Source organism: Balaenoptera musculus, chromosome 5 (genome assembly GCF_009873245.2).
Source record: "Balaenoptera musculus isolate JJ_BM4_2016_0621 chromosome 5, mBalMus1.pri.v3, whole genome shotgun sequence".
Lineage (NCBI taxonomy): Eukaryota > Metazoa > Chordata > Mammalia > Artiodactyla > Balaenopteridae > Balaenoptera > Balaenoptera musculus.
In genome coordinates this window covers 38,751,755-38,779,494 of record NC_045789.1, presented here as the reverse complement: position 1 = coordinate 38,779,494, position 27,740 = coordinate 38,751,755, and the positions used below count along the sequence as shown (strand labels likewise).

At 36.9% G+C, this 27,740-nt stretch overlaps 1 protein-coding gene across 1 annotated transcript in view; it reads left to right on the top strand.

Annotated features, from left to right (window-relative positions):
- Positions 1–27,740, top strand: part of PTPN13 (protein tyrosine phosphatase non-receptor type 13) — a 230,724-nt gene that overhangs the window by 101,755 nt on the left and 101,229 nt on the right. The window contains exons 7-9 of the mRNA XM_036853016.1: positions 7,246–7,812; positions 22,870–22,965; positions 23,678–23,771. Of these exons, the coding sequence (XP_036708911.1) occupies positions 7,246–7,812; positions 22,870–22,965; positions 23,678–23,771 (757 nt within the window). The remainder of the gene's footprint in view (positions 1–7,245; positions 7,813–22,869; positions 22,966–23,677; positions 23,772–27,740) is intronic.

The following is a 27,740-nucleotide window of genomic DNA, read 5'->3' as shown; positions in this document are numbered from 1 at the left end:
TCCTTATACTTAAAGAAACAATAGCCTTTTGGATCCTCAGCCCGTCTTAGCCGTTGCTTACCATAATATTACTGCTCAACGTCTCTTTTAATTTATCTTTAATAAATTTGTAAAACCACATCTCAAGGACAGAATCCACATAGTATACTAATTATAGACATTACCAGACAGAAGCAATTAGGAACTAATAGTCAGTGGCACACGCTTATTAATATAACTCTTAAGATTAAAAAAATTAACTCATGAAGAAGAAATATTCTACTAGGACACTGGTGTTACCTTTGGACAGTGCCAGTTCTTAACTGTCAGTGGTCACTTGCAGCAAAGCAACATTGTTGTATTACATTAGTAGTAAAGCATTCTCTTTGATGCAGACCAACCTAAAGCCTATATATAGTGATAACTTAGTTTATTAGATTCCTGACCACTGTTCTCAATAAATAAAATGTCAAGATGGGCAGTGAGATACAGAATTAGATTAAAAGAAGTAAGCAATTTTAGACATAATGCCTCGTATCTAAGTGATCTGATTGTTCAACTAAAACTTAAGAATAAAATTTTTCATCTATGAGTAAATGACCATAAAAGGTCTCTCCTTACATCTTACCTCTGAGATCTGTTACAGAAGCTAAGGCCTAAACTAGTGGGCTGTTCGCCTCCACTCTGTTATATAATACTGTCAATGCTGATAAAAGGCTTCACTAAGCAGAAAGAAATCAAACGTTTCCTGCCAAGAAAGCTTAAGGTGGAAACCTACACCTTGATCAGATCAGCATGATAGTGCTTCAGAACTTGGGCGTACTGATAATATCATGTTTCTTTCTTTATGTACCTGAACACATTTGTGAAGACAGATGGGGAATCGGGGAGCCTCTTTTAATACTGAAATGTCATTTTGAAGTTACCTTCTAAGAGATGCTGTGAATTTTTTGAGTCTCAGTGTGAGGAGAAAGATGAATGATGATATCCCATTAAGGATGATGTTCATCATAAATAACAAAAATAGTTAAAACACAATGTACTTTGCAAGGAAGATTTTTTCAATTTAATTTAATAAATGGAATATGTTATATTATGAATACTCTTTATGATCTTAAAATCTTTTATTCATAGCTCTTCAACGTTTACTTATTGTTTGCCATTTACTTTTTAGCAAACTAGCGCACCCTCCGAAAGGAAAATGTTTGTGGTTTCATTTTATTTTATTTATTTATTTTTTTTATTTTTTATTTTTTAATTTTTTAAAATTTTATTTATTTATTTATTTATGGCTGCGTTGGGTCTTCGTTTCTGTGCGAGGGCTTTCTCCAGTTGCGGCGAGCGGGGACCACTATTCATCGCGGTGCGCGGGCCTCTCACTGTCGCGGCCTCTCTTGTTGCGGAGCACAGGCTTCGGACGCGCAGGCTCAGCAGTTGTGGCTCACGGGCCTAGTCGCTCCGTGGCATGTGGGATCTTCCCGGACCGGGGCACGAACCCGTGTCCCCTGCATCGGCAGGCAGACTCCCAACCACTGCGCCACCAGGGAAGCCCTGTGGTTTCATTTTAAATTTGAATACTTATAATTGTATGTAATATAATCTTGTCTGTAAACTGTTTCTGAACTCAGAGCATCCTTAAAGGTGGAAAAATCTACCTATAGTCACTAATTGTTCTGTTGTGAATAACTTGATTTTTTAGATTATAGAATCTAAAACTTTTCCAGGAGATCTTTTGATTTCTGGTTTTATGACTTTCTCTCAAAAGAACTTAAATTCTCCCTCAGTAGTTAATTATATGCTGAGAAAAATAAAATAGAAACAAAAAAGAAGCAAAATTTAGAACTTTATGTTGCTACTTGTTCAGAAGAGCTCATAATAGTTCAAATGGGTTAGTTCGTTTATCCTGTCACCTCTAAGAAGAAGACATAACAAATTATTTTCAATTTTGTAGATGAAGGAAGTGAGAAACAAATTAAGTGGCTTGCCCCAGCTCATGGATTGAATGACAAAGCTAGTTAAAACCCCATCTTTTGACAGTAATCTTTCTGGTAGATTATGCTACCTAAATTGACTTTAAAAGGTTTCAAAAGTTATATAACCAGTCCATTCTGCAAGCATTTTTTTGGAATTTCTTTTATCAGGAACGGTAAATAGAAAAATGAGTAAGACATGATCCCTTATGTTATTGTTCGAGTTGGGGGTGGGGGTGAGGAAATGAGTAGCAGTGATGACAGATATATAATAAAATGGATAATTTTAATACAGTTAGAGAATGTCTTCATAGAGGCCCAGCATGCTCTGTGAGTTTAGATGAAGGAGCTTCTAACTCTGCCAGGATAGGAAAATACCATGGAAAGCTCCACCTGAAATCTTTTAAAAAGTAGCTACAATGGCATTGCTTTCAGAAATACCATTAGTTTAATTTCCTGTGATCAAAATGAGTAGTGAGCATAGCTATTAGGTGAACTTAATTAATGATTTCAGTGCTGTTTTTTGCTTGTTTAATAAAGTAATTATAATAGCCTGGGTACATGTTTGGAAAGATATGGAAAGCATCTGAAGAAATTGCATTTTGTCTAGTCTCAAATATAGTTATTTGAGATGACACTGGTATTAACAGTAGATGGTTTTCACTTGTTTACTAGACTGAAGCATCTAATAAGAGGGCCTAGAATTCCATGTTTTTCCTCATTTATATGGCCAAATGCTATATTTGAACTCTAATATTGAGTTCCCAGATTAGTGAAATTTTTTCCCTAGTGCTTTAGCAACACAAAGGAACCATGATACTGTATTGCTGTGTATGATGCCATATGTATTTTATCCACCTGTGAAGTGTTAATCAGGCAATTACATATCTTGTTGTGTAGTTGAAGACAGTGAGCATCATTGACATGACAAAACGCATTGAGACTCCTGCCGGTTAGGAATATGTGATTTAAGAATAGTATGTTTATAACCAGCTGAAATCCACCTCTCTGTGTCTCTACCTAAAGCTATGTCTCCTTTTTATTCCCAAAATCAAACAAAAGCAGTCCTAGGCTAGAAGATCTACTGGAGAAACCACCTAGCTCAAAACATCTCTTTCCTACCACTGCCTTTCTTTTCCTTCAAAAGGTCATCCACACTCAGTTTCCCCATTTAATGCTTTTGTAGCTCATAGCTCTTACAATTTTACTTTAGAGCATTTGTAACAAGTATATACGTACCATTTTGAACCTTGTTTCACACTTCCACAATTTTTTTGCCATTTTCCTGAAGAGTATCACTGCCCCCTCCCTTACCTCCCCCCCATCTTACTTTCTCACTCCTCTTCCTATGTCACCATGCCTTTCTTTGTCCTGTTGGCTACTAGAAGAGAATTGTGGTTCAAAATCATTACTTTATAAGTCATAGTCATGAGATTTTAAGTTAGCTATCATAATATGATTTCCAAACATATAAAGCAAAATGAGCCATATTTTGTAGAAACAGAGTAGGAAGTTAATATAAACCTTTAAATGAATTATTTTCATTATAATTTTGTTCTACCCTGCAGAATTTAAAATAACTTTCTGAAGTTTTTAATAACCATGAACTGAAATATTTTATATCTACTAATTTTTATAAAGACAATAAAAACCTAGCATTTATAAAGCCGTAGTTGTCCAAGAGCCACCTTATTAGCAATTAGTTTTAAGCTTCATATGACTAGTGAGAAGACATGGCTCTTTACCATGGCCCAGTAACAGATAGCTAGTAAATACTAATGACCTAAAAGAGAATAATTTACCTGTTCCACATGTAATAGACTCATGACACATTTGGAAAGTGATCTATTTCAATAGTGGTCAGCTTCACTGAAGAAGTCATATTTAAAATAAAACTATAGAATAAGAAACAACTAACCATAAGAAAGGTCCCAACATTTAAGAGACCTTAACGGAGAAAAACCTGTGGCCTGGATGGAATAAGGAAAGTGGATATGAGACTAAAAAGGATTCAAGTGGCACGCCCAGAAGGAGTCTAGATTTTATTTGGAGTGCAATAATATGCCTTTGAGACTTATTAAGCAGGATGGTGACATCATGGAACGTGTTTTTAAAAGTTAGTTCTGGCTGCTGGGTGGAGGGTAGTTGGATGAAAAAAGAAGCAGGGAGGCCATTGCCGTTATCTAGTCAAGTGATAATGTTAATTAGGAATAGGGTGATGCCAGTGGAATTGGAAATAACGGAGTAACATATCTTTGAGAATTTAGATAGCCAGCACTTTCTGATGGGTTTGATATGGGGAATTAGGAAGATGAAGGGTTTCAGGAGGGTGCCCGTATTTCTGTTCTGAGCTGTCAGTTGGATAATGGTGCCACTTATTCAAGTTGGAAAGACCAGGGTAAATGGACATCTCTGGGTATGGGAAGCAAAAGATCAGTTTTAAGCATGTTCAGTTTGTGGTGCTTCTGAGATACATTAGTAGAAGGTCCAGTTGTTTCAGACTGGAGCTCCCAGAAGAGATCAGTGCCAAGAAAATTAATTGGGGAGTTGTCAGTATGTAGATAATATTTAAAGCCTTGTTAATAGTTGAAAGTATATAAGGAAAGAGTGAAAATATAGGGTTCTAAAACTGACATCTGAGGAAAGCCAACATTTGGATATCCAGTAGAGGAAGAGGAAAAAGCAGACTTAGAATGAGCAGTCTGAGAAGTAGGAAGAAACCAAGCTTGTAAAGAGAGGAAAGTGATTCGTTAAGGGATTGTCATCACTATTAGTTGTTGCTGAGAGGTAGGTAAGATATGGATGCAGAAGTGTCCATTGGATTTGGTAATATGGATATCATCAGTGATACATGATGAGAGTTGCCAAGGTGTAGAGGAATGGGAAGTTGACTAAAGTGGGTAGAATAATGAATGGGAAGTGAGAAATTGGAGACAGCAGTAGCTAGAGGGGAAATGTGGTAATAGGGGAGAGGTTTTGTTTAGTTTGGTTTTGTTATAGAGATATTAGAGCACGTTTTGTGTACTAATGGGAATGACTCAGTAGAAATGGGGGATAATGAAGATGGAAGCAGAGAGGGCAGAAGATAACCAAAGAAATAAAATCTTTGATAAAGTAAGAGGAGGGGGGAATTGAACACATATCGGGAATTGGCCTTTGGTAAGAAATTTCATCCTTTGAGACAGTAGGGAAAAGATTGCAGACACGGGTGGATATGTAGAATTAGTCATGGAAAAATGAGTTGTATTCTGACAACTATTTTCTTGGTGGAATATGAGACCAGCTCATCAGCTAAAGAGAGATGAGAGTTAAGGTGGGAAATTTGAAGAATGAGGAAAAATGAATCAGTTGTGGAAAGTGAGTGAACTTACTGTTAGCACATGATGTTGAGTGTCCGAAGTGGTTGACCGTGAATTTATGTGCTGCCAAAATACCCACTTGTTTGATTTTCTCCAAGTTTTGACTACTTGTTGGTAGTCAAGATAGTAAAAGAAGGCAGATTGTTGAGTTCATCTGTGATTCTATGATCTGTAAATCCTTTCGATTCTTATTTTTTATCTATTGTATTCTATCAATTTTTGAGTATCTTTGTTCTCTATTTTTAATACAATTTTAAATTAATGAGTTTCAACACGTGGTTTAAGAATGTAATTCACCCCTGAAATACTGTAAGATAGACATATTTATCAATTTAAAATTATTTTATATTAGAATCTAAAGTCTGTGGCAATCTGTGTGTCTAGATGTGGTGTGGTATATTTCCCAGTATTCTGTAGATCAGGGATCCCCAACCCCCGGGGCCACGGGCAGGTACCGGTCCATGGCCTGTTAGGAACTGGGCTGCACAGCAGGAGGTGAGTGGTGGGCGAGCGAGCGAAGCTTCATGTGCTGCTCCCCTTTGCTCCCCAGCACTCACATTACCCCCTGAACCATCATCCCCCTCCCCCAGTATGTGGAAAAATTGTTTCCGTGAAACCAGTCCCTGGTGCCAAAAAGGTTGGGGACCGCTGCTATAGATGATGTGCCCCAAATAGGCGATGTTATCCTTATTTGCATTTGAGTGGATCCATGTTCAGGGGGAAGATAAGTTCCAAGAAAACATTTGAATCTAATTTTCAAGCAATTATGTGTTGCCATCCTGAAATTAATTTACTTTTCTATAATTATTAAGGTAAAATTTGTGGTCAGGGAATTATAGCTTATAGTTGTTACCCTGAAGAAGCAATTGACTTCTTCAAATGAGTTAATAAGCAATTTATTATTATCGGGAAGGTTTTAGTCATCATTTTACATTGTATCCATAGCAAATAGGTTATCAAAGAGGGATCACAGAAGGTCACGCAGGAAATCTTCAGTGTTTATGGGCTATTGGGTTAGTAACTATATTTTTCTACATTTCTCTTTTTAATAGTGGAGCCATATATATGTGTGATTTTTTTTGTTGTTGAATCTATGAATTCAAAAAAATGTCTGGTTGGACATTTTTGCTGCGCCTCAATGCATTTAGACTGCTGCCTTAAAAAAAAAATTAGAATGGCATACTGGTTTTAACTACATCAAAGACTAAAGCATAAATAAGAATGGGTAATTTCTTCCAGTTGACAAATATTGATACATTGTGTTCGAGAGGAAAAACTATTTCAGTACATGATGGTCTGCCGTGGAAAAATTGTTTCTTACATAATTTAAACACAGTCAAGTTGTCTGGATTTCAAACATAATCAAATTTTCTGAAAACATATCTAATCATAATAAAACTTTGATACTTAAGAATTCCAAATACTACAATCTTTTTTCCATTCAGAATATAGCAAGAATTCTTTGTTTCTTCTTTGAACATGTTTATTTAAATGACCAGAAAATGGCAGGGCTTTATATTGAAATAATACCTATTTGAACTATATCTTTAGAAGTTAAAGGAGTATACTACATATTCTATTATTACCCCAAATCGTTTCATGAATAATTAATATTCTACCAAACTGGTTAGTATCAGAAACTCTTATCTATTTTTTAAAACCAAATCATTCACCTTTGAATATAAAATAATGCTACTTTAAGAAGTAAGTTCAATATATTATTGATATCATTAGGTAAGAAACATTGGACTATGAAAAGTTATACAAACATAACATCTCTTTCCACTTCCCTTATCATCACCACCATCCCATTTCATCTCTCTTCCTCCATTCGGAGAATTAGGAAATTGCCACCACTTTGATTGTCAATAGTAAGGTTACATTCCAGTTATTTTCTAAAAATTCTGTGCATACATGATAGATTCTTATCATTCCAGGAAGAAGCTCTACTTCTGATGTACTAGATACATACAAGTCTCCGTTCTCTCATCAGACCTTTCTTAACAAAGGGCTTAGTAAATCTATGGGATTTCTGTCCATAAGAGACACACAATATGAAGAAGATTATTTCAAGGACATTTCATCAGATAATAATTCTGGACATGAAGATTCTGAAAATTCTTGCTCTCCTTACCGGTTCAAAACTAGTGGCCCAGAAAAAAAAGCTCTCCCTGGCATTGATGCACTTCCCAAGAAGAAGATTTGGGCTTCATCCATGGACTTGCTTTGCACAGGTGACAGAGACGTCTCTTCTGGGGAGACTGACAGACACCAACACTGTCTGCCTGAGGCGGTAACAGTACGGACTTCAACTACTCCTAGGAAAAAGGAGGCAAGATACTCAGATGGAAGCATAGCCTTGGATATCTTTGGCCCTCAGAAAATGGATCCAGTGTTTCACACACGAGAATTGCCCACCTCCTCAGCAATATCAAGTGCTTTGGACCGAATCCGAGAAAGACAAAAGAAACTTCAGGTTCTGAGAGAAGCCATGAATGAAGAAGGTTAGTAATTTCGTGTGTGTTTGAGAGAGAATTGAAGTATTTAAAATTGTGTTTTGAAATAAAGAAGGGTTAGTAAACCATTCCATAAGTCTTATTTCCACTGCAAAACCTTTGTAGCCAAGTTAAGCTCGCTCTTCCCTGTCAATTTCTGTTCTTCCTTCCACAAAAACCCTAATCAAAGTACAGTGCTACCACAAAGTCATCCCTACTAAACACACCCAGTCCAGCCACCATATAAGTCTCTCAATATTTTAGGTAGGCAGGAGCCATGTTTTCTACCTCTTTTTAATCCTCCACAGCACCGGCTATCATGCACTATCTTGTGGGAGGCTTCTGTAAAGGACTGGTTCGTGGAAATGAGATGCAGTTAATCAAAATCAGCAATCCCAGGGAGGCAGTGTAGACTGGTGACAGTGCAGTGGTTCCCAAACCACCAGCTTCAAGAAACACGTTTTGGGACACGACTCCTGGAGATTATAATTTCTTTGGTCTGGAATGAAGTTTTAAATCTACATTTTTAAAATCATAGTGTTTAGGTTTATGGATTTAGAGTCAGACAGCCTAGGCTTGAATTATTTACCCCACTCAGTAGCTATGTGATCCTTATTAGTTCAGCAGCTGGGCTTAATCACTCCGTCTTAAGTTACCCTATGTGTAAAATGGGCTTAACACAAATAAATTAATTGGGTAGTGAATGTAAAGTGATTAATAAGTCAAATTATTACAATCCTAGTATGGGGGCATAAAATAACTTTATAAATTATCAGTTATTATTTGCAGGGGAAAGCTCTGTTTCAAAAGTACCTATTCACACACAAAGCACAATATATTGAACAGAATAAAATTATGTTCTAGACATATGGATAGAGGCTCTTTTTAGTATAGATAAGTGGAAGAGAGGGCAAAATAAGAGTTTTCAATCTAATCCTCTACATTTTAAAAAAGATTTATTTATTTATTTTATTTATTTTTGGCTGCATCGGGTCTTAGTTGCGGCACACGGAATCTTTGTTGAGGTGTGCGGGCTCCTCTCTAGTTGTGGTGTGCAGGCTCCGGGGCACGTGGGGTCTGTAGTTGTGGCGCGCAGGTTCCAGAGTGTGTGGGCTCTGCACACATGGGCTCTCTAGTAAAGGCGCGCAAGCTCAGTAGTTGTGGCACGAGGGCTTAGTTGCCCTGTGGCATGTGGGATCCTAGTTCCCTGACCAGGGGTTGAACCTGTGTCCCCTGCATTGGAAGGCGGATTCTTTACCACTGGACCACCAGGGAAGTCCCTAATCCTCTACATTTTTGAAGATTAAAGTTTTATAACTGCCGCTTCTAGACCCCTGGAACATAGGCGATTAAAGGGAGCTTTAAGGTGCTTCTAGTTCAGTGAGAGTAGTAACATAATCAAGGGTCATATTCATTTTTAAGATCATTGTCCTAGTGAATATTTTTGATTCATAGGTTGCCTTTACAGTACTCTGCTAAAGGTTTGGTCTGTTACTTAAGTTTTAAGCAAAGTTCTAGGACTGAAAATAGACCCCACATTGTGCTTTACTTCTCATAAATGAAGTTTTGCACTTTTTTTTTTCAATTCAGGAGTTGCAAATTAGTGGGGAAATTGAAATTATGGAGGAAATTATTGAACACTTAATTAATATTATGGGTTTGTATATAATTGCATTTTTAAAAACATTAGCCAGCACTATGAGATGGTCGAATATAACCTAGATCTAAAAACTTTCAAAGACTTAAAAAGACTTTTATTTTTCAAAGAAAATAAAAACTTAGAAATTTGTTTTATACATGATTTCACTGTTTTTAACTCTGATCAGTAAACTTTTAGAGTTGTGACAGCAAAAAGCAGTCACTTTGTAGCTTAAAATAAAGTCTCTCCTTTCAGAAGTTGTATTTCATGACTATTTAGTGTTGCACAACAGCTAACATATGAATATAATTTAGCCTGACATTCTTATGAGCATTCCCTCATGGAGACATTTATGTAAAGAAATTCTGCCCATTGTGGAAAAAAAAAATCCCTCAATGATTCAAATAGATAAAACCATGATTGTCTCAGAATATAAATAGTGAAGATACACACCAATTTAGATGACTGTTTCTAACATTTAAAAGCTTGACTGGTATATTTTCTTAACATGTAAATATTAAGATATTAATTTATAATGTTTTCAGGTGTACGTTTCAAAAGATTATCTGACTTACTATTTGGTAAATTAATAGTAGTTTGGATTAGTGAAGTGAGGAGAGTGTTTTTTACGCTTGAACCTTGCTTGAGAGTCAAATAGTAAAGCATCAAAACTTTAGTGAAAATATTTTTAATTTGTTAAATTATGCTACAATAAATAGTCTGTTTAATATGTTTTGTTTGAATAGGTGATTTATGGGGATTTCCTATAAAGTGAGTATTAAGTCAAATTATGTCTTAGTTTGCAGAGAAGTCTTTTATCTTCTTGGGAAACATGTGCATGCATGTGTGTGTAAGTGTATTATGGAAACTCAAATAGACCAACTTGTTTTCAGATATGCATATATATATCTGCAAAGAATGATATATAATCTCTGTAAACTCTTATTTTTTCAAAATGGTAACTTGTTACAAAAAAAATTTCCATATTTAGAAATTTTAGGTTTATTATAAGAGATAAAAGAAAAGGAAAAGATTTCTTTTTAAAAATAAATATGCTTTCAATTATTTGATATAGGACAATTTCTATCCTGAAATCTTTCTTTGGTATTAAAGAGTTTTCAAAAACATTTGCTCCCACAAAGAACCTACCCATTTTCCCCCCAGAGTATATTTTATAACCAATTTAAGGAAAACAGAACACCTTGAAAATGTTGATTTATTATGGAAATATACCACCTTAAATAAACTCCATTATTATATAGTAACTTGCAAGTAGTAATAAATTATATTTGCTTTAGACTAAAAGCATTGTTTGAAAGGAACGTTTGAGGTTTGGAATTCAAAAGCAATAATTTTATTAGTTATTTAGTTGAATAACTTACTGGTTTTATGCTGTGCTGTCTTTTTCTAAAGGTAAGATAATTTATGTTAGCCGAGCAAAGTACAGATTGCCAGTATGAAGATTTCAGCTAGTATACAAAGAAGAAAAAAGAATGGAAAATAATATAAACCCATTTATCTCATTTAATTCTTATGAATAGTAGGCTTCATAGATCCCTTTTCTGTGTGACTAAAGCATTTAAAAATATTAATACTCTGTACAGTTTTTGTGATCTTTACAACTGGAAGTTGCTACTGGGTATCAGTAATTTTAGAATTAGAAGAGGTCTTAAAGCACATATGCTTGGGCTTGTGAAGATTTAATAATGTACCCAAGATCACATAACTGGTTAATGATAAAGTTTCCATTATTATGGGAGATTGTAGATTTCCATGAGAGATTTCAGCATTCCAGTCTAAGAATTTCCCACTACATGTTACCTCTTAATTTTTAAAAAAGGATGTGTTACAGTGTTCACTGGGATAATACAACAGTCAGAAGAAAAGAAATTGCTAAATTGCAGTTTGTTCTTTGGGGCACATGAGGAGATTCATTGAACTAATGGGAAAGACAATTGTCTCCTTCAGCCTCAAATGTATAGCCCTTACCTTAGCCCAGGCCCCATCCTCTTGAAAGGAGCCTGTACCTAGATCACCTCCATGGCATCTCCTCAGCTGACAGCATCAACCAGCCAACTAGCACAAGGGAGATCAGACTTTAAAATCACGGAGTTTGGTTTTGGAAGGAATTTGGATATCATTTCAATCAAACATCTCATTTTCAGAGACCCAGAGTAGACTAGTTTGCCAAAGGAAAGACAAAATTCATAAATCATAACAGAGCTGAATTTAGAATCCAGGTCTCTGAAGCCCCAGAATAAGATTTTTTCCATTCTGCCATTCTGATTTCAAGCAGAAACCAGAAACATTTCAGATATATTGTTGGGAAAATATTTTACTGCCTGGGAAGTTGGACGTTCAACTGACCACCTAAACAAACCCCTTAGGTCTCTTCCTAGTAAAATTATATAATTTTTAATACAGTAAAACAAGATATTATTATGAAAGAAAGGCTCATTTGGTTCTTCCTTCAATAAACCACACTGGATGTGGGTTAAGATGGAGCTCCATTGTGTCATATCCTCTATTGTGGCAGATAGTGGGATTTTGTTTTGCTTTGTTTTGGATAGTGTTTTGATGGGGCTTTACTATGGTAGGATCTGTAAGATGGTTATCCTGTACCTGATGACATAAGAGAGTAAACTATCAAAAAGCAGTGGTTGGTATCGAGTGCTCTAATTTCTTTGGGAACAAAATAAAGTTAGGAACAAAAAAGATCCCAAGAAAGAAATTGTAGTTGAAGTTTAAAAATCATAAGATTATTATGATGATTATTAATAGTTTTCTACATTCATAAAGCAGTGAGGGAGGGGCAGGAAGAAACATAACAGCTTTCTCTCGTGGAAACTAGTTTTAAAGTTTGATGTCATTCCCTTTTTTTGCTTTATTCTTTTCATTTCACTCTTTTCACCTCAGCATAGGACTGTCCTATTCTACTCTTTCCCTTTCTTCCCTGTTCCCAGTATTTTCTTTTCCACCTGTCTCTACTCCATCTCAAGATCTGAGAAATTGTCTGTTTTCTAATGAGAGTATCTGTTGCCGTGCCGTTTGTGGTGTAATTACCGCACACTCCCTATCCATTGCTCTGTGGGTTGGCAGCACATTCCTGATTATGAGAGATTGACTTGGAACCAGTACTGTGAGTATAGTATGAACAGCACTCCACACCCTGGGTGGGGACTATGAATAGAATTTTGCTTCCAGCAGTCAATCTACTTTATGTCTAAATTAAGTATCGTTTCCTTTCTTTCAGTGCTGTGGCCTCTGGTCTAGCCTAGTTTTTGCTGTTCTGTGACTGTTGGGTGAATACAGCTTAAACTCTGTTGTGCAGCTAGAGTATGGAAACACTCAAATATGTGAGCCTGTTGTCATTATTAAGGCACCTTAATGTTTCATTTCCATTCACATTCATTCCATTGAACTTGAAAGTGCATATACTTTTTTTTTTTTTTTTTTGGCTGTGTTGGGTCTTCGTTTCTGTGCGAGGGCTTTCTCTAGTTGTGGCGAGCGGGGGCCACTCTTCATCGCGGTGCGCGGGCCTCTCACTATCGCGGCCTCTCTTGTTGCAGAGCACAGGCTCCAGACACGCAGCCTCAGTAGTTGTGGCGCACGGGCTTAGTTGCTCCGCGGCATGTGGGATCTTCCCAGACCAGGGCACGAACCCATGTCCCCTGCATTGGCAGGCAGATTCTCAACCACTGCGCCACCAGGGAAGCCCGCATATACTTTTATAGTTACATTTCAGAAGAGTAGGAGGATGGAATCATAAATGTTACAGTTCATCATAGAGGATGCTACTAGTGACATTTTATGGAGAGAGAAATATTTTCAAAACTTATCTTTCTTTTCTAAGAGCCAAAACTGGTAAAGATGAACTACTCAGTTTTTATTTTTACCTTATTTCCCTTAGAATAGCAAACCCCCCCCCCCCACCGCAAAAAAGAAAAAAAAAAGATTGAGTCGTTATTTGGATTACTCCATGAACTTAAATAATTTAAATAATCAGTTTCCACAGAAGTACATATGAATAAGCTGGGATTTTATGTGATATTGGTCAAGTATCACATGTACTTAGGTATTAATGACTTTATTATTATACTACTAAGATACAATATATTTTGTATCTCTGAAGAGCACACTATTATAGATGGATTCAACATCTTAACCAGAAAGAATCAAGTGGGTACTATGTTTCCAGGGCGGAAATTTAAGGAGATTTATGTTTTAGACCAGCATTGTCCAATAGAACTTCAATGGAGGAAATGTCCTATATCTACAAAGTCCAGCTCTGTAGTTAAAAGCCACGTGTGACTGTTGAGCACTTGCATTGTAGCTAGTGCAACTAAGGAACTGAATATTTTATTTAAAATTACCTAGCCATTGAGTGCAGCTTCAAACCATTCTCACACAGTTAGTCCAGTAAAAAATACCAAAGATTGGTTTGAAAAGCATTTGAGAAGAAGTATGCAGTAAGTCATTCTTTAGCTTAAAAACAACTGAGCATAGACATTTACTTCTCTTGTTTGATTTATCCAAGTGAAAAAAAAATGAAGTTGCGTTTTTAAATGCTAAGGAAAGTTAAAAGTGAAACCAAAACGAGCTTTCCAGTGTCTATAATCATAGTAATATAATACTGGTTTTGGAGTCCACAGAAATCAGAGGGTACTTTATCAGAAATTAGGGACCTAATTTAAATCTAACTCATACATAGTTAACATAGACCCAGTTTGGCTTTGATATAGAAACCTTCTGAAAAGCATGGATCGATATGTTTATGATTTAAAATGGATCTTACTAGTAATGAGTATCATCACAAGGTTTAAGACCCAACAGTTTTAACCTCCAAAATATTTCTTCATTTCATTCCAGTCTCTCAGTTCCTTCTGTTGCCCATGGACTATAGAACTAGCTTTCTAAATTGATCTCTCAGCTATAATTTGTCCTCTGTTTACCTGCCATGCAAATTTGAATACATTTCTTCTCTGCCTCCAGCCATTTAATAACTTTTTATCAGCTGAGCAGGATAAAATTCAGGCTTCTTAGATTATGGTAGTTAAGGCTTTCCATTATTGTGTCTCTCCAGTCTCACCCTTTAGCATTTCCCATCTCACAAGTCATTCCAACACCACGTGTATTCGCACGCTCTCTCTCTCTCCTCCTCTCCCACTCCTCTTGCCCTCCCTCACCAACTTCCCTCCATACAGGCTATTTTATATTTTCATGCTTTTATTCATGCAGCTTTCTGCCTTAAAAGACTGTCTAAGCTTTCAGGTATTGCATAGCTCAGGAAGCTTTCTCTCATCTTCCCACTTCCAGATGTTGACCTATATTTTTCATTGAAATTATTTGTTTTAAAGAGCTTTTTTCTCCTCTTATAGACACCAGAAATTTGCCCTGGTCTAATTCATGGCTACATCCTTAGTTTCTACGACTGTGCCTGACATATAAAGATAGTCAGTAAGTGTTTGTTAATCTAAACTGAATATTGCAACATGGCTATTAATATTAAATGTTTAGTATATTCAGTGGTGCTATTTCAGATATGGAATACAACAATATTCTCTGATGAATTATGCTATATAGTGAGGAGAAATCCCACCTCCTTCTCCTCTGTTTTGTCCAACTCTAAGAGAAAATCACATACTTGTCAGTCACAGCCTGACCAACCAACAGCAAATGCAGTCACTTTCCTTTAGAACTCTGTACCGTTTGAAAGCTTTAGAAGGGGCAGTTGAAGTCATAACAACAAAGGATCCTGGAGGATGCTAGAAGGGTGGTACAGCTGGCCCAGACTTATGGCTACTGCATTACAGAAGACCATCATAGAGGAGCTGTTCACTCTTGTTGCCTTCCTACTCTGCACAAATTCTACATCTATAAAGTAATTTATACTTCACAGAGTATTTCTCCATATACCTTTCCTCGTTTATATATATTCATACTTGCATGTGTTCTGTTTCTCTTGGTTAAAAATTCTATTGATCACGTCTAGCTCTCAAAGGATTTTAGAATATATTCTATTCATGTATCATGCAGCATGGTGTAATATAGAATACAGTGGACTCTAGTGATCATAAACAAGGTACAATCTCTAATGTCCAGAAATTAACCCCCTCAAAAGAAAGCATAGAGAAAAACACTTCATACATGAATACATAATGTTGCTACTTTTGTTTCTCTGCTTTATTTGAAGGTTGAAATATTTTATTTGTTAGGACCTATAACTATAAAAATGCAGGGTTTTGAATATTTTTTTACAGTTCTGAACTACAAAACCCGTCATTTTAGTGCATTTCTCTTTGAAACTTTTATCTATAATTTGGGTCATGTATTAAAGGTAAAGAAATGCCAAGCTAAAAGTGGTTATTTAATTCCTGATGTTGCAATTGCCTGAGTCTCATTTCCTTCATGTTACTTGTCTGAGCTTGAATATGTGTCACTTGTAAAACGTGTTTTTAGATTATAGTTTGCGCTGGCTTAGATACATTTTAATGTGAAGATTGTAGATTTGAACGTTTCATCTAAAATAGCTCTACATAAGCTCAGAATATCATGCAAGTCTTCATAATTCCCTAACCATTAAAAGTATAGTGTTCATGACCACATGCCACAACTTCATATGTTTAAAGTGTTAAGTGTGTTAAGTAAGTGTTGGTGGAAATTGTGACTCTCAGTCATCAAGAATTTATGACAAAACACTAGCCTATTGAAAAGCTGCCTTTTAATGTTGCTATATAAATGTGGAGTCAATACCATGTTAGAGTTGCAGTTTAGAGGATCAGGTTACAGTTAAAGGATAATAAAATATTTGTTAGATTTTTTTTTTTTCTTTTTTTTTGGCTGCATTGGGTCTTCATTGCTGCGCCTGGGCTTTCTCTAGTTGTGGCAAGCAGTGGCTACTCTTCTTTGCAGTGCACGGGCTTCTCATTGAGGTGGCTTCTCTTGTTGTGGAGCATGGGCTTTAGGCGCGCAAGCTTCAGTAGCTGTGATGCGGGGGCTCAGTAGTTGTGGCTCGTAGGCTCTAGAGCGCAGGCTCAGTAGTTGTGGCGCACGGGCTTAGTTGCTCTGCGGCATGTGGGATCTTCCCGGACCAGAGCTCAAACCCATGTTCCCTGCATTGGCAGGCAGATTCTTAACCACTGCGCCACCAGGGAAGTCCTGTCAGATTTTTATACCTTGTAATCTGACCAAAAAAATAGTACACTCTTAATTATGGTAAAGTAATACTAGAAATTAAAATATATCTTTAATTGTCAGAGTATGTATGATTACAGAATCTCTATAACTAGACTTCTATCCAGATGTTAATTCTTTAAGCCATTATTCTCTAGTCCCTATTCTTCTCGTTCTCTCACCACTATTCTACAAAATGTTTTTTGGAGAGACTATATTCCTATGTGTTTTATGTGTTTCACATACATATATTCACACACTCAATTTGATGTACTGCTTTTTTGGTGACATGTATTCAGGCTAATTTTATTCTGCCATTTTTTCTTTTTCACTCGTTATTATTTCTATGCTAAGATTGTTAACTACAACTTTATTTTCCATGTCTGAAAACTAAATACATATAGGAAGTCAAAGAGAAGAAAATCATCTAGTGAAATGAGGAATACTCATGATCCTAAATGAACTCTAGTACACTGATTTACACAATGTAGGTTTCATTTAAATATTTACTAGCTGAGAAAAGAAATTTGCAAACCAACAAATTAGATACTGAGTCTAATTTTATCCCACAGAAGGCAAATAAATTCAGTTCTCCAATTGTAATGGTGACAGCTTAAAATTTTGCTATTGCAGTTTTAACATTGCAATGAAAGTAGCCACATGTGTATTTTATAAAATGTGTATTTGAATATTCTTAATAGGTCCATTGCACATGATTCAAAAATTTTGGCATTCAGGAAACTTTGTAATATTCTATAAATACTTAAGAGCATCTCTTTGTTTAAAAAAAAAAGTCTGACACTTTCTAATTAAAATAACAATCACTAGGTTTTGTTGATGTGGGGAGATGGGTACATATGAGGACTTGTACTCTCTGTTTTTGTGTCTGTTTAGAAGTTTTCATAATAAAAAATTGTGTGTGTTTTTTTAATCACTCAGTTAATACTACATTCCTGGGATCTGGACCAAATCTAAAGTGCTAATATTATACATTTAAATATAGATAGAAAACATATCTGTTGTCTGGATCCTCCAAAAAAAGTCATCAATAATGGTAGGACACCTTGTGGAAAATTAGGGATTACCCTTCTTTTGCAGACCAGACAGAGGAAGAAAGCTACTACCTATCTAGTTAGTGTCTACTGGGTACCTTTTGTGTAGGTCATCAGAAAGCCAAGAAGTGTTTCTATCTGTCAGCATGGAAAACATGCCTCTGTTATACAACAATGCAGATTCTCTTGGTAAAAGACATGTAATTTTATAGTAATTCCTGAAACTGTTACATTTATTATTTAATTCAGAAATGGAAAGCTTATAAGGGCTAACCTTTCTTGTAAGCACAACTGAGTAGTAAATTTTGGCTGAGAACTTTAGTCTGATTCTAACCTTTTTATAACCATGACTGTGTAGTAAATATTGCCTGGGAACTTGACTCTGGTTATATCTGCCATGCCATTAAGTGAAAGGAACATGGTTAACAACGTTTTTTTTAAAAGATGCATTCTGGAATACAAGAAGCTCACAAAAGTTTCCTACCACTTTAATTAACATAAACACCCCACCCCTACCCCAGCCTTCGAAGGGAAAAGTTCTTCCTGCCCCTTAATTGTCCTGCTAAGCTAGTCATCCAGTTTGTGTTTCCAGAGTGTTTGTGCCCTAATACTCTGAAGCGGTAAAGCATCATAAGGCAATGTCCTCCCTCCCCCCTGGGTGTGGTACTGAGAACATTTACAGACAGTAGTTCATCACGGGAAGATGATTTATTGTTATATATATTTTTGTGTGTGTAAATTTATTTGTTTGTTTGTTTATTTAGGCTGTGTTGGGTTTTCATTGCTGCACACGGGCTTTCTCTAGTTGCGGCGAGCGAGGGCTACTCATCATTGCGGTGCACGGGCTTCTCATTGCAGGTGGCTTCTCTTCTTGCGGAGCATGGGCTCTAGGCGTGCAGGCTTCAATAGTTGTGGCACGTGGGCTCAGTAGTTGTGGCTCGCAGGCTCTAGAGCACAGGCTCAGTAGTTGTGGTGCACAGGCTTAGTTGCTCCACGGCATGTGGGATCTTCCCAGACGAGGGCTTGAACCCATGTCCCCTGCATTGGCAGGCGGATTCTCAACCACTGTGCCACCAGGGAAGTCCTGGTGTTATATTTTTAAGAAGAGTTTGTCAAAGTTACATTAATTTGTCTTACAGAGGAACGCAAGGACTGAAAAAAGTTTACTAGTGTTGTCAGAGTAAAGGAAACAAAACATAGGCGAGCAAAAGACAGGGAATGTGGACACTGTGAAATATTGTAAGAATAGTTATAAAGCACCACCAGAGAATGGAAATTAAAATTAAAATTTATTTACTCTCATACAGCCACTTTGCAGAAATAGTTATGAAGCAGTAAATTCAATTAATATGGGGTGTGAAATTGTTATTGCAGGCGTAACATCCAAGTGACTGAAGTTCTCTCCTCTGTCTACTGAATAGGTTTGCTGCAAGTTTCTACTTTTCATTGTGAGGTAAAACCATATTGCCTCCATACATTTGGGTCTTTCCCTTGGCCTTGTTGGTTTTACTGTCCTGTGGGTTACAATGCCAGGTTTGTAATTTGGTCAAGTTACCTTGGGAAAATCCCTCAAAACTTTAACGTGGACGTTCTGTACAATAAAACAAAAAGTTCTTTGGTGCCCCTTGAAAATAGCAGTTCTTCTTACATAAGCAGTTAACTATGTTCATTACATTTAAATTAGATAAAACTAATAAATAAATTAGATAAAACTGTTGTTTGACATCTTCTACAATCCTTTCAAATCACATTCATCTTAAACCAGAGGAATTTTTTTTATGCATTTTTATTTTTTTTTAAATTTTTACTTTTTGCTGCATTGGGTCTTTGTTGCTGTGCATGGGCTTTTCTTTAGTCATGGCGAGCGGGGGCCACTCTTCGTTGCAGTGCACAGGCTTCTCATTGCGGTGGCTTCTCTTATTGCAAAGCATGGGCTCTAGGCGCGTGGGCTCAGTAGTTGTGACTCATGGGCTCTAGAGAGCAGGCTCAGTAGTTGTGGCGCACGGGCTTAGTTGCTCCGCGGCATGTGGGATCTTCCCGGACCGGGGCTCGAACCCATGTCCCCTGCATTGGCAGGTGGGTTCTTAACTACTGCGCCACCAGGGAAGCCCACTTTTTTTTTTTTTTGGCTACGTCGGGTCTTTGTTGCCGCGCTTGAGCTTTTCTCTAGTTGCAGCGAGCAGGAGCTACTCTTCCCTGCGGTGCACAGGCTTCTCATTGTGGTGGCTTCTCTTATTGCAAAGCACGGGCTCTAGGTGCATGGGCTCAGTAGTTGTGGCGTGTGGGTTTCAGTAGTTGTGGCTCACGGGCTCTAGAGAGCAGGCTCAGTAGTTGTGGCGCACGGGCTTAGTTGCTCCGCGGCACGTGGGATCTTCCCGGACCGGGGCTCAAACCTGAGTCCCCTGCATTGCCAGGCTGCGGCACCAGGGAAGTCCCAGAGAGGAGGGTTTTTTTAATCATTTATTTTACCATGAGACTTCCCTGTGGTAGAATGGAATCATTTTTTTTAAAGTTCTGGTACATACTTGGATTTTCAATTCCAAAACTCTTTTTATTAATTATAGTATTATTTTATACTTATGTTCACTGTATACAAAGCTGGACAAAGTAGGAGTCTTCTATATTGTGCATGCTTCTCCTGGTAAACATTGTTATAAGAACAGTACACAACTTCCTGTCCATCAAGTCCATGGCCAGTCATTTAACCTTCAACTCTTCCCAGCATTACTCCTATCCTTTGCCTCAGCATGAGCTCCCAATTTTTCCAGCCCATCATTTCCATCCTGGTTTCCAACCTGGTTTCTGTGGTGCCATTTAACTATTTCGTTCATTTATTCATCTCTTTTTCTTTTAACAATCTCTGTTAAACACCTCCTAGCACAAGGGAATAATTCATTTTGTGAAGTACCTGTCCTCAAGTTTGTAAACTAGTAAAAAAGAAACCCTCACATACCTTGATTATCTGCTACCATGCATCCCATATCACTCCTCAGTTCTAGGTATTTCCCATGGTCTGCTTTCTCTAGTGCCTAGAAAAAGCCACAAAACCATTCTGATTGGTTCCAATAAAATTCATGCATTCCAGCCTAATCTAAACTCTCACTGTAACATGAAAGCTTTCATGGTTTTTTTTGCTGACTCAACACTTTCTTCACAGCAGAATTTCTTTACTCTTCTCCGGAAGTGATTTACTTTTATTACCAGGAGTGTGGCAAATTTCTGATGAGTATCTTGGAATTCCCTCTGTATTTTCACTCTTTCCTTTGTTCATCACTTCTTTCTCTTAAGAAGGAAAGGTTCTTCCTCCCTGCTAAATTAACCATCCCATGTATGTTGTTTTTTTCCCATCTCCTCCTCCTGGTTCCTTCACATTTTTCCATCAGTTTTTCCCACTATCATTTGCAATCTCCTCCAATCTACAGATTTATTATCCACTGCCTAAAAACATCCTCAGATATTTCACTCTTCCAAAAAGACCCTAATAACTCATCTAGTCTCATTTAGTTTATTTTTTAAAATCTTTTTTCTTTCTCAAACCCTCAAACTTCTTGAAAGAATAGTGTTACTCATTTTCTCAATTTACTGTCATTTAGTCTGATTTGGTCTCTCACCTGTCTGTGCAATGGAAATAGTCCTCTTAAAGGTCATCAGTGACCTTTGTGTATCACATATATTCATCTTTTCATTCATTCATTCATGTTTACTCAGAAAATATTTATTTTGTGCTTGCTATGCATCAGACACTTGCTAGATACTAGAGGTATATCTGAAAAAGACACAATCCTTTTTGTCAGAGTTTATAATTTTGGTAGAGGAAACAAACAAGTAGAGAGAGAACTATCAATATTAGGCAGTGGAAGAGTCACAATTCTTTAAGCATAAGGCAATATGAAAGTACAAGAAGCAATATCTAACTCAGCCTTTAGGTGGTCATGAAAGCTTTTGTGGACATGAAAGATTTTTTTCCTTTAAGGCTTCCCTTAAAGAAAAAAGAAAAAGTATTCAAAAGAAAAGGGGAGGAAAGGTATTTCTAGCAGGGAAAGTATCTTTCAGGAAAGAATCTAAAAGTTTATATGCTTTTGGTTATCTGTAAATTCAGTAACACAAGTGCAAAATTTGGAGAAGTGGATGGTGAAGATGCCCTGGAACAAGGGTTCTACCTGGATTGAGTTTTTAAAGTTCTGTTTCAATGTTTGTGTATTTCAGTGTGCTTTGGGCGGGCAGGCAGAGAAGAGAGGTCTATGCCTTTCATCTGATTCTAGCAAGTAAGAACCTATGACTTCAGAATATGAAGAGCCACTGCTATAAATGTAGTCAGGGACCAGCTTATGGAAAGGCTTTGAATACTAAGCTAAGGAGATACTAAACTGTATCTTGAAGACTCTAGTTTGAAGAACTTTAAGAAATACAGTATTATGCTCAGATTTTCATTTCTGGAAAGTTCACTCTTTGTAATGTGCATTATAATATGAGACAAGCAAGAAAGCAAGACTGCAGAGAGGGGAATCTAGGACACATGAAGTAGTCCAGGCTTGAGCTGAATAGTCATCTATGATAGTGATCATGAGTACAAAGAAGAGGGGTGAGTCAGAAACATTTAGAAGGTAGAATTTAGATTTTAGTGAGGTTCTGCCCCCCTCATACAGAGCACACACCGTACATCCCTACACAGCTCCCCACCCCCACCCCCCGTCCCCACATGTCCCGTCTTAAGTATTTTGTACTTCTACATTTTAAATTATTTGAGCTTGGGACTGTGTCTTTGGATTTTCCGTCCCTCATAGCACCTAGTGCAAAGAATGATGTTTCTATAGCATACACTGTGTTCTAAGAGCTCTGCATATATTAATTCATTTAATGCTCACAACAACCCTATGAGATGCACACTACTATTATACCCTCTTTTCAGTTGAAGAAGAGTCGCAGGAAGGTTAAATACCTTCCTAAAGTCATGCACCTGGTAAGTACTGGAGCTGAGATTCAAACCCTGACAAATCTAGCTTCGGAGTCCAGGCTGTTAACCAGTATGCCAAACTGCCTCAAAACTGTAGTCACATTTTTGAATACCACCTATCCATTCTTAAATTTAAAGCAATGTAGAAAAATGTTCTAGTCTCACAAGACTAAATTTAGTGCCTTATTTGATTTGTGTGGAACAGCTAATGATTTTGCTTTCTAATGTTTATGTTTTAATCCTTTCAGAACCAATCCGAAGATACAAAACTTACCACAGTGATGTCTTTAGTACCTCCAGTGAAAGTCCATCTATTATTTCCTCTGAATCAGATTTCAGACAAGGTGAGAGGGATCTGAACAAGCAAAATGTTCTTAAGAAACCATGATTGTTCTTCTCTTTCAGTAGTGTTGAGATATAAGGTGTCAAAAGAATAATTCTTTTTTTTTTTTTTTTTTTTAAATTTATTTATTTATTTATTTATTTTTGGCTGTGTTGGGTCTTCGTTTCTGTGCCAGGGCTTTCTCTAGATGCGGCGAGCGGGGGCCACTCTTCATCGCGGTGCGCGGGCCTCTCACTATCGCAGCCTCTCTTGTTGCGGAGCATAGGCTCCAGACGCGCAGGCTCAGTAATTGTGGTTCACGGGCCCAGTTGTTCTGCGGCATGTGGGATCTTCCCAGACCAGGGCTCGAACCCGTGTCCCCTGCATTGGCAGGCGGATTCTCAACCACTGCACCACCAGGGAAGCCCCAAGAATAATTCTATATAAAATTTTTTAATTGTAAAAAACTTCCAGTTACTCATTTTAACAGTATTATAGGAACTTGATAGCAGTTTCATCAAATAGCAGTGTAGTCATTTTCGTAGTAGAGAAAATAATTGTTTTCAAAATAACATGACTTACCTCTAAAGAGTTTATTGACATTATGTCACTAATTTGATTACATGAATATGATTTGTAAAAATTATCTTATGTGTCTGCTGAATTCTTGAGTTTTAAATAAGATAACTTGATATTTTTATCACTTGTACTATTTTTGTTTCATTCACAATCAGTGAGAAAAAGTGAAGCGTCAAAGAGATTTGAGTCCAACAGTGGTCTCCCAGGGGTAGATGAAACCCCAAGTCAAGGCCAGTCACAGAGACCAAGGTATGTAATATGAAAAAATGATAATATGTTTCCTGTTGCTGGTGTTTTTTTTTTTCTTTGTTAGAATCAAGGTGAATTTTTTTTTTTCCAAGGTGAATTTTTAAAAATTATTCTTTTTCCTCTATTTTCTCCATTTTCCTTTTCCTTTTCCTCCTCTTTAAGTTCTTGCAAATTCATTCAATTATGTAAAAGATGTTATAGTAGTTTGAGTTATTGGAATCTTTTAAAATTAGAATTGGCCCTGATTATTTCTAGTTTGTGCTTGATTCTTTAAATTAACATGAATATAAAATAACTTATTAACAGTAAGGAAGTTCTGAAGGCACGGCATTAAACATCTGTGAGAAGATAGTAAACTTTGATTTCTAAGAGAATAATACTTCTTTCGAGGTTGAATGGGCTCAACAAGCAGGCTTTCAGTGAGTATTATTTGTTGAATGAATAATTAATAGGTTACTACTGAATAACCTATTATGTAAAAAGTTAATTTTTCACTACATCTTTCCTGGCTTAAAAGAGGTCATCTTGTATTTTTTAAAGCCCACTTCGGGCTGTTTAGAGTTCACTTTCATACTGAAATACTCAGGTTTCTTATAAAGTGTCGTGTATTATTCTTGTGCTAGGGTTAGAATGGTGGTATTATAGGCATGGATTGATTTACTTTGTTTGAACTGAAAAGTGTCAAATCAGTAGTGAATATATTAATGTGTATCTTTTGCAGGTGTGTACAGGTTCCTTACATGAACAGAAGCATGTTATTAATGTTAAGCATTAATTTGAAATTCATAATGTGATAGAGAACCAGAGGTTGCTTCCAAATTTACTCCCAAACGACAGGAATCCTCTTAAATTTGATATCAGTTCATTTAGTTCAAGTGCCATTATACACAAAAGAATCATTTGAAAATTAACAAAAACTTGCCCCTGAGTTGATTAATTCTGGCAGACACTGTTTCATACCTGTAAACTATTAATAGACCAGGTAACCCTAGCCATGTGATTAAAGCAGACAATTTATCCAGGGTTTAGACTCCAAGTAATTACATGGCACTAAAATTATTCCTTAATATTCCAGTTTTTATGAAATTTGTGTGTTTTTCTCTTCCCTCTTGTTCCTTTTAAAATAGTCTATGAGGGACTTCCCTGGCAGTCCAATGGTTAAGACTTCGCCTTCCAACACAGGGGGTACAGGTTCAATTCCTGGTTGGGGAGCTAAGATCCCACATGCCTGGAGGCCAGAAAACGAAAACATAAAATAGAAGCAACATTGTAACAAATTCAGTAAAGACTTTAAAAATGGTCCACATCCAAAAAAAGTCTTCTAAAAAAAAAAAAAGTAGTCTATGATACTTTCTTTGAGGAAAGCTCAAATAAGTATTCATTTACCTAAAGTGGTATGTATGATCTTTGCATAATAGCATTTTCTATTTTTATGACCCCATTGTGGTAGTAGTATTTGTGATTACTATTTTGGTAATTTTGAGCAAGGAGGTAAGAGACAAAGACAGATCTATGCTTGATATTACATTTTGTTAAAGAAGCAAAGCTGTTTTGGGATGACCAGCAATACGAAGCAAACGTTGAATTGCACTAAGCTCTGTGTTGAATCGAGGAAGTCACTCTTCTCTATATATGTAATTTGGAGAAAACTTATAAATAGTTAATATGATGCCCTTTTAACTTAATCAGAAGTAGGAGTAAAGATAACAACTGGAAGAATTGTTGGGATTATGTGTTGATTGATTGTTTTTCTGTTTTTTTCTTTACAGTAGGTCCTTGTTGGTTATCTATTTTAAATATAGCAGTGTGTACATGTCAATCCCAAACTCCCAGTCTGATTGATTGATTTTATAGTCAATTTGCTAGTTATTTAAAATACATATTCCTCCAAACAAAATTGAACCATTTTGTGAGTCTTATTTCAATTTTCTTGATAAGGTACCTCAAAAGCGTCAGGATTATAAGAGAATCTTAGTTTTGACTGTTTCCAGTTTAATTTTAGGAAACATTAACATTGAGGCCTTAGCTCATCAAATCGTAATTTAGTGATAAACTACCTTTTATTTCACACTTTAAGAGGGTAAAAAACACAACATAGTGTTCATAGCATCTGCATTAGATAAAGTTATAGGTGAAAAAAAAATATTTCAAGGAGAAGTAGATTGTTAGGTCTGTGTATTTATTACATTTAATATAAGGTGCTAAAACTCTACTTCTTTTAGAGTACCCCATCTCTTCTTTCTGCCCAAGGAAAAACACATTAACTAAGGTATTGTCTAGATTCCTTATTCAAGTGCAGAGTTTTCTGTATGTGTACAAAGGCTTCTGATAATATCCTTAACATGCTGGTACTTAATCGGGAGGTTCTGTTTGTTCTTTAGGTCACATATTTGTGACATCTATAAATAGTTCTGTATTTAGACATGCTGCCTGCTTCTTTATAAAATTTCCATTTCTTTAGCTAGAATGAAATGGAAAAACAGATCCAGACAGTGCTATTGATTTGTATCATAGTGGGTGGGGGGAGATTAACAGGAAGTTATGAGTCAGATCCAGAAGAATGAGTAATTTTTGGATTTTGAGCTATCAAAAGTGTCTTTCAGTGACCAAAAAAGATATTCAAAGCTGTTTTCCCAAAGAGCAACACTAAGTTTTTTTTCTGTGTTAACTTTTGAAGTACAATTTTTACATAGTGCAATTCCCACTGCTTCTGTGCCTATCTGCTTAATGATGTAACCATTTTTTCTGTCTCAAAAGAACCTATTTATTCATTCCTAAATCATCTAGGTTTTCTGAGTTTTTTGTTTGTTTTTCTTTTTCTTTCTTTCTTTCCTTCTTTCCTTCCTTCTTCCTTCTTTCCTTCCTCCCTCCTTCCCTTCCTTTCCTTCCTTCATTGGGTCTTTGTTGCTGCGCGTGGGCTTTCTCTAGTTGCGGTGAGCAGGGGCTACTCTTCCTTGCGGTGCGTGGGCTTCTCATTGCAGTGGCTTCTCTTGTTGTGGAGCACAGGCTCTGGAGCGCAGGCTCAGTAGTTGTGGTGCATGGGCCTAGTTCCGCAGCGTGTGGGATCTTCCCGGACCAGGGCTCGAACCTGTGTCCCCTGCATTGGCAGGGGGATTCTTAACCACTGCGCCACCAGGGAAGTCCCTGTTCATTTGTTTTGTCTGTTTAGTTTGTTTGTTTTTTGCCTCTCAAACGTTTCAGTCTTTATAGGAATTTCTACCAGATACTGTGTTGGGCCAGATAAAGTGATGATCAGTCATTTTTTGCTACCTGTTTGTAGCTCTGGTATAAAATAATTTGAACAAGAAGGCTAATATATTTGATGAAAATGACAGGTGTGAGTTAAAATGTATAGATTCAAATTCTTACCATTTTCCTTGACCCCATTAAGTGAGAGTGAGCCATAAAATCATGTTCAATCATTTGCGCAACAAATGATTATTGAGTACCTGCCAGGTACTGGGTACTTATAGGTACTGGAGATGGAGTCATGAACAAGATCAAGAAGTCCCTCAAGAGATTTTCTAGTGCTGAGGGATAGCCAGTAAACCACTGAAAAAACAAGTAAGTAATGCACCATCAGAGTGTGATGGTGCTTGGAAGAAAAATAAATCAGGCTAAAGGGATAGAAACTACAGGGGTGTGATGTCCAAATTCTAGTTTACATAGGTAGGGTGATCAGAGGAGGCCTCTCCCAAGGGGCGACATTTGAAAAGAAAACTATTTGCAACAAGGAAGTAAAACATGCAGATATCAGGGGGAAGAGGGTTCCAGACAAAAGGAACAGCAAGAGCAGAGGCCCTGAGGTAGGGGAGATGTGTCCATGTTAGAGGAATAGCAGGAAGGGCAGCATAACACAGAAGGCAGCAGAATGAGTGAAGGGCAGAGTGGATGGTAACCAGGACCCAAATCATATCAGACCTCAAAAGCTAAGGTGAGCACTTCAGATGTTATTCTAAGTGTAATGGG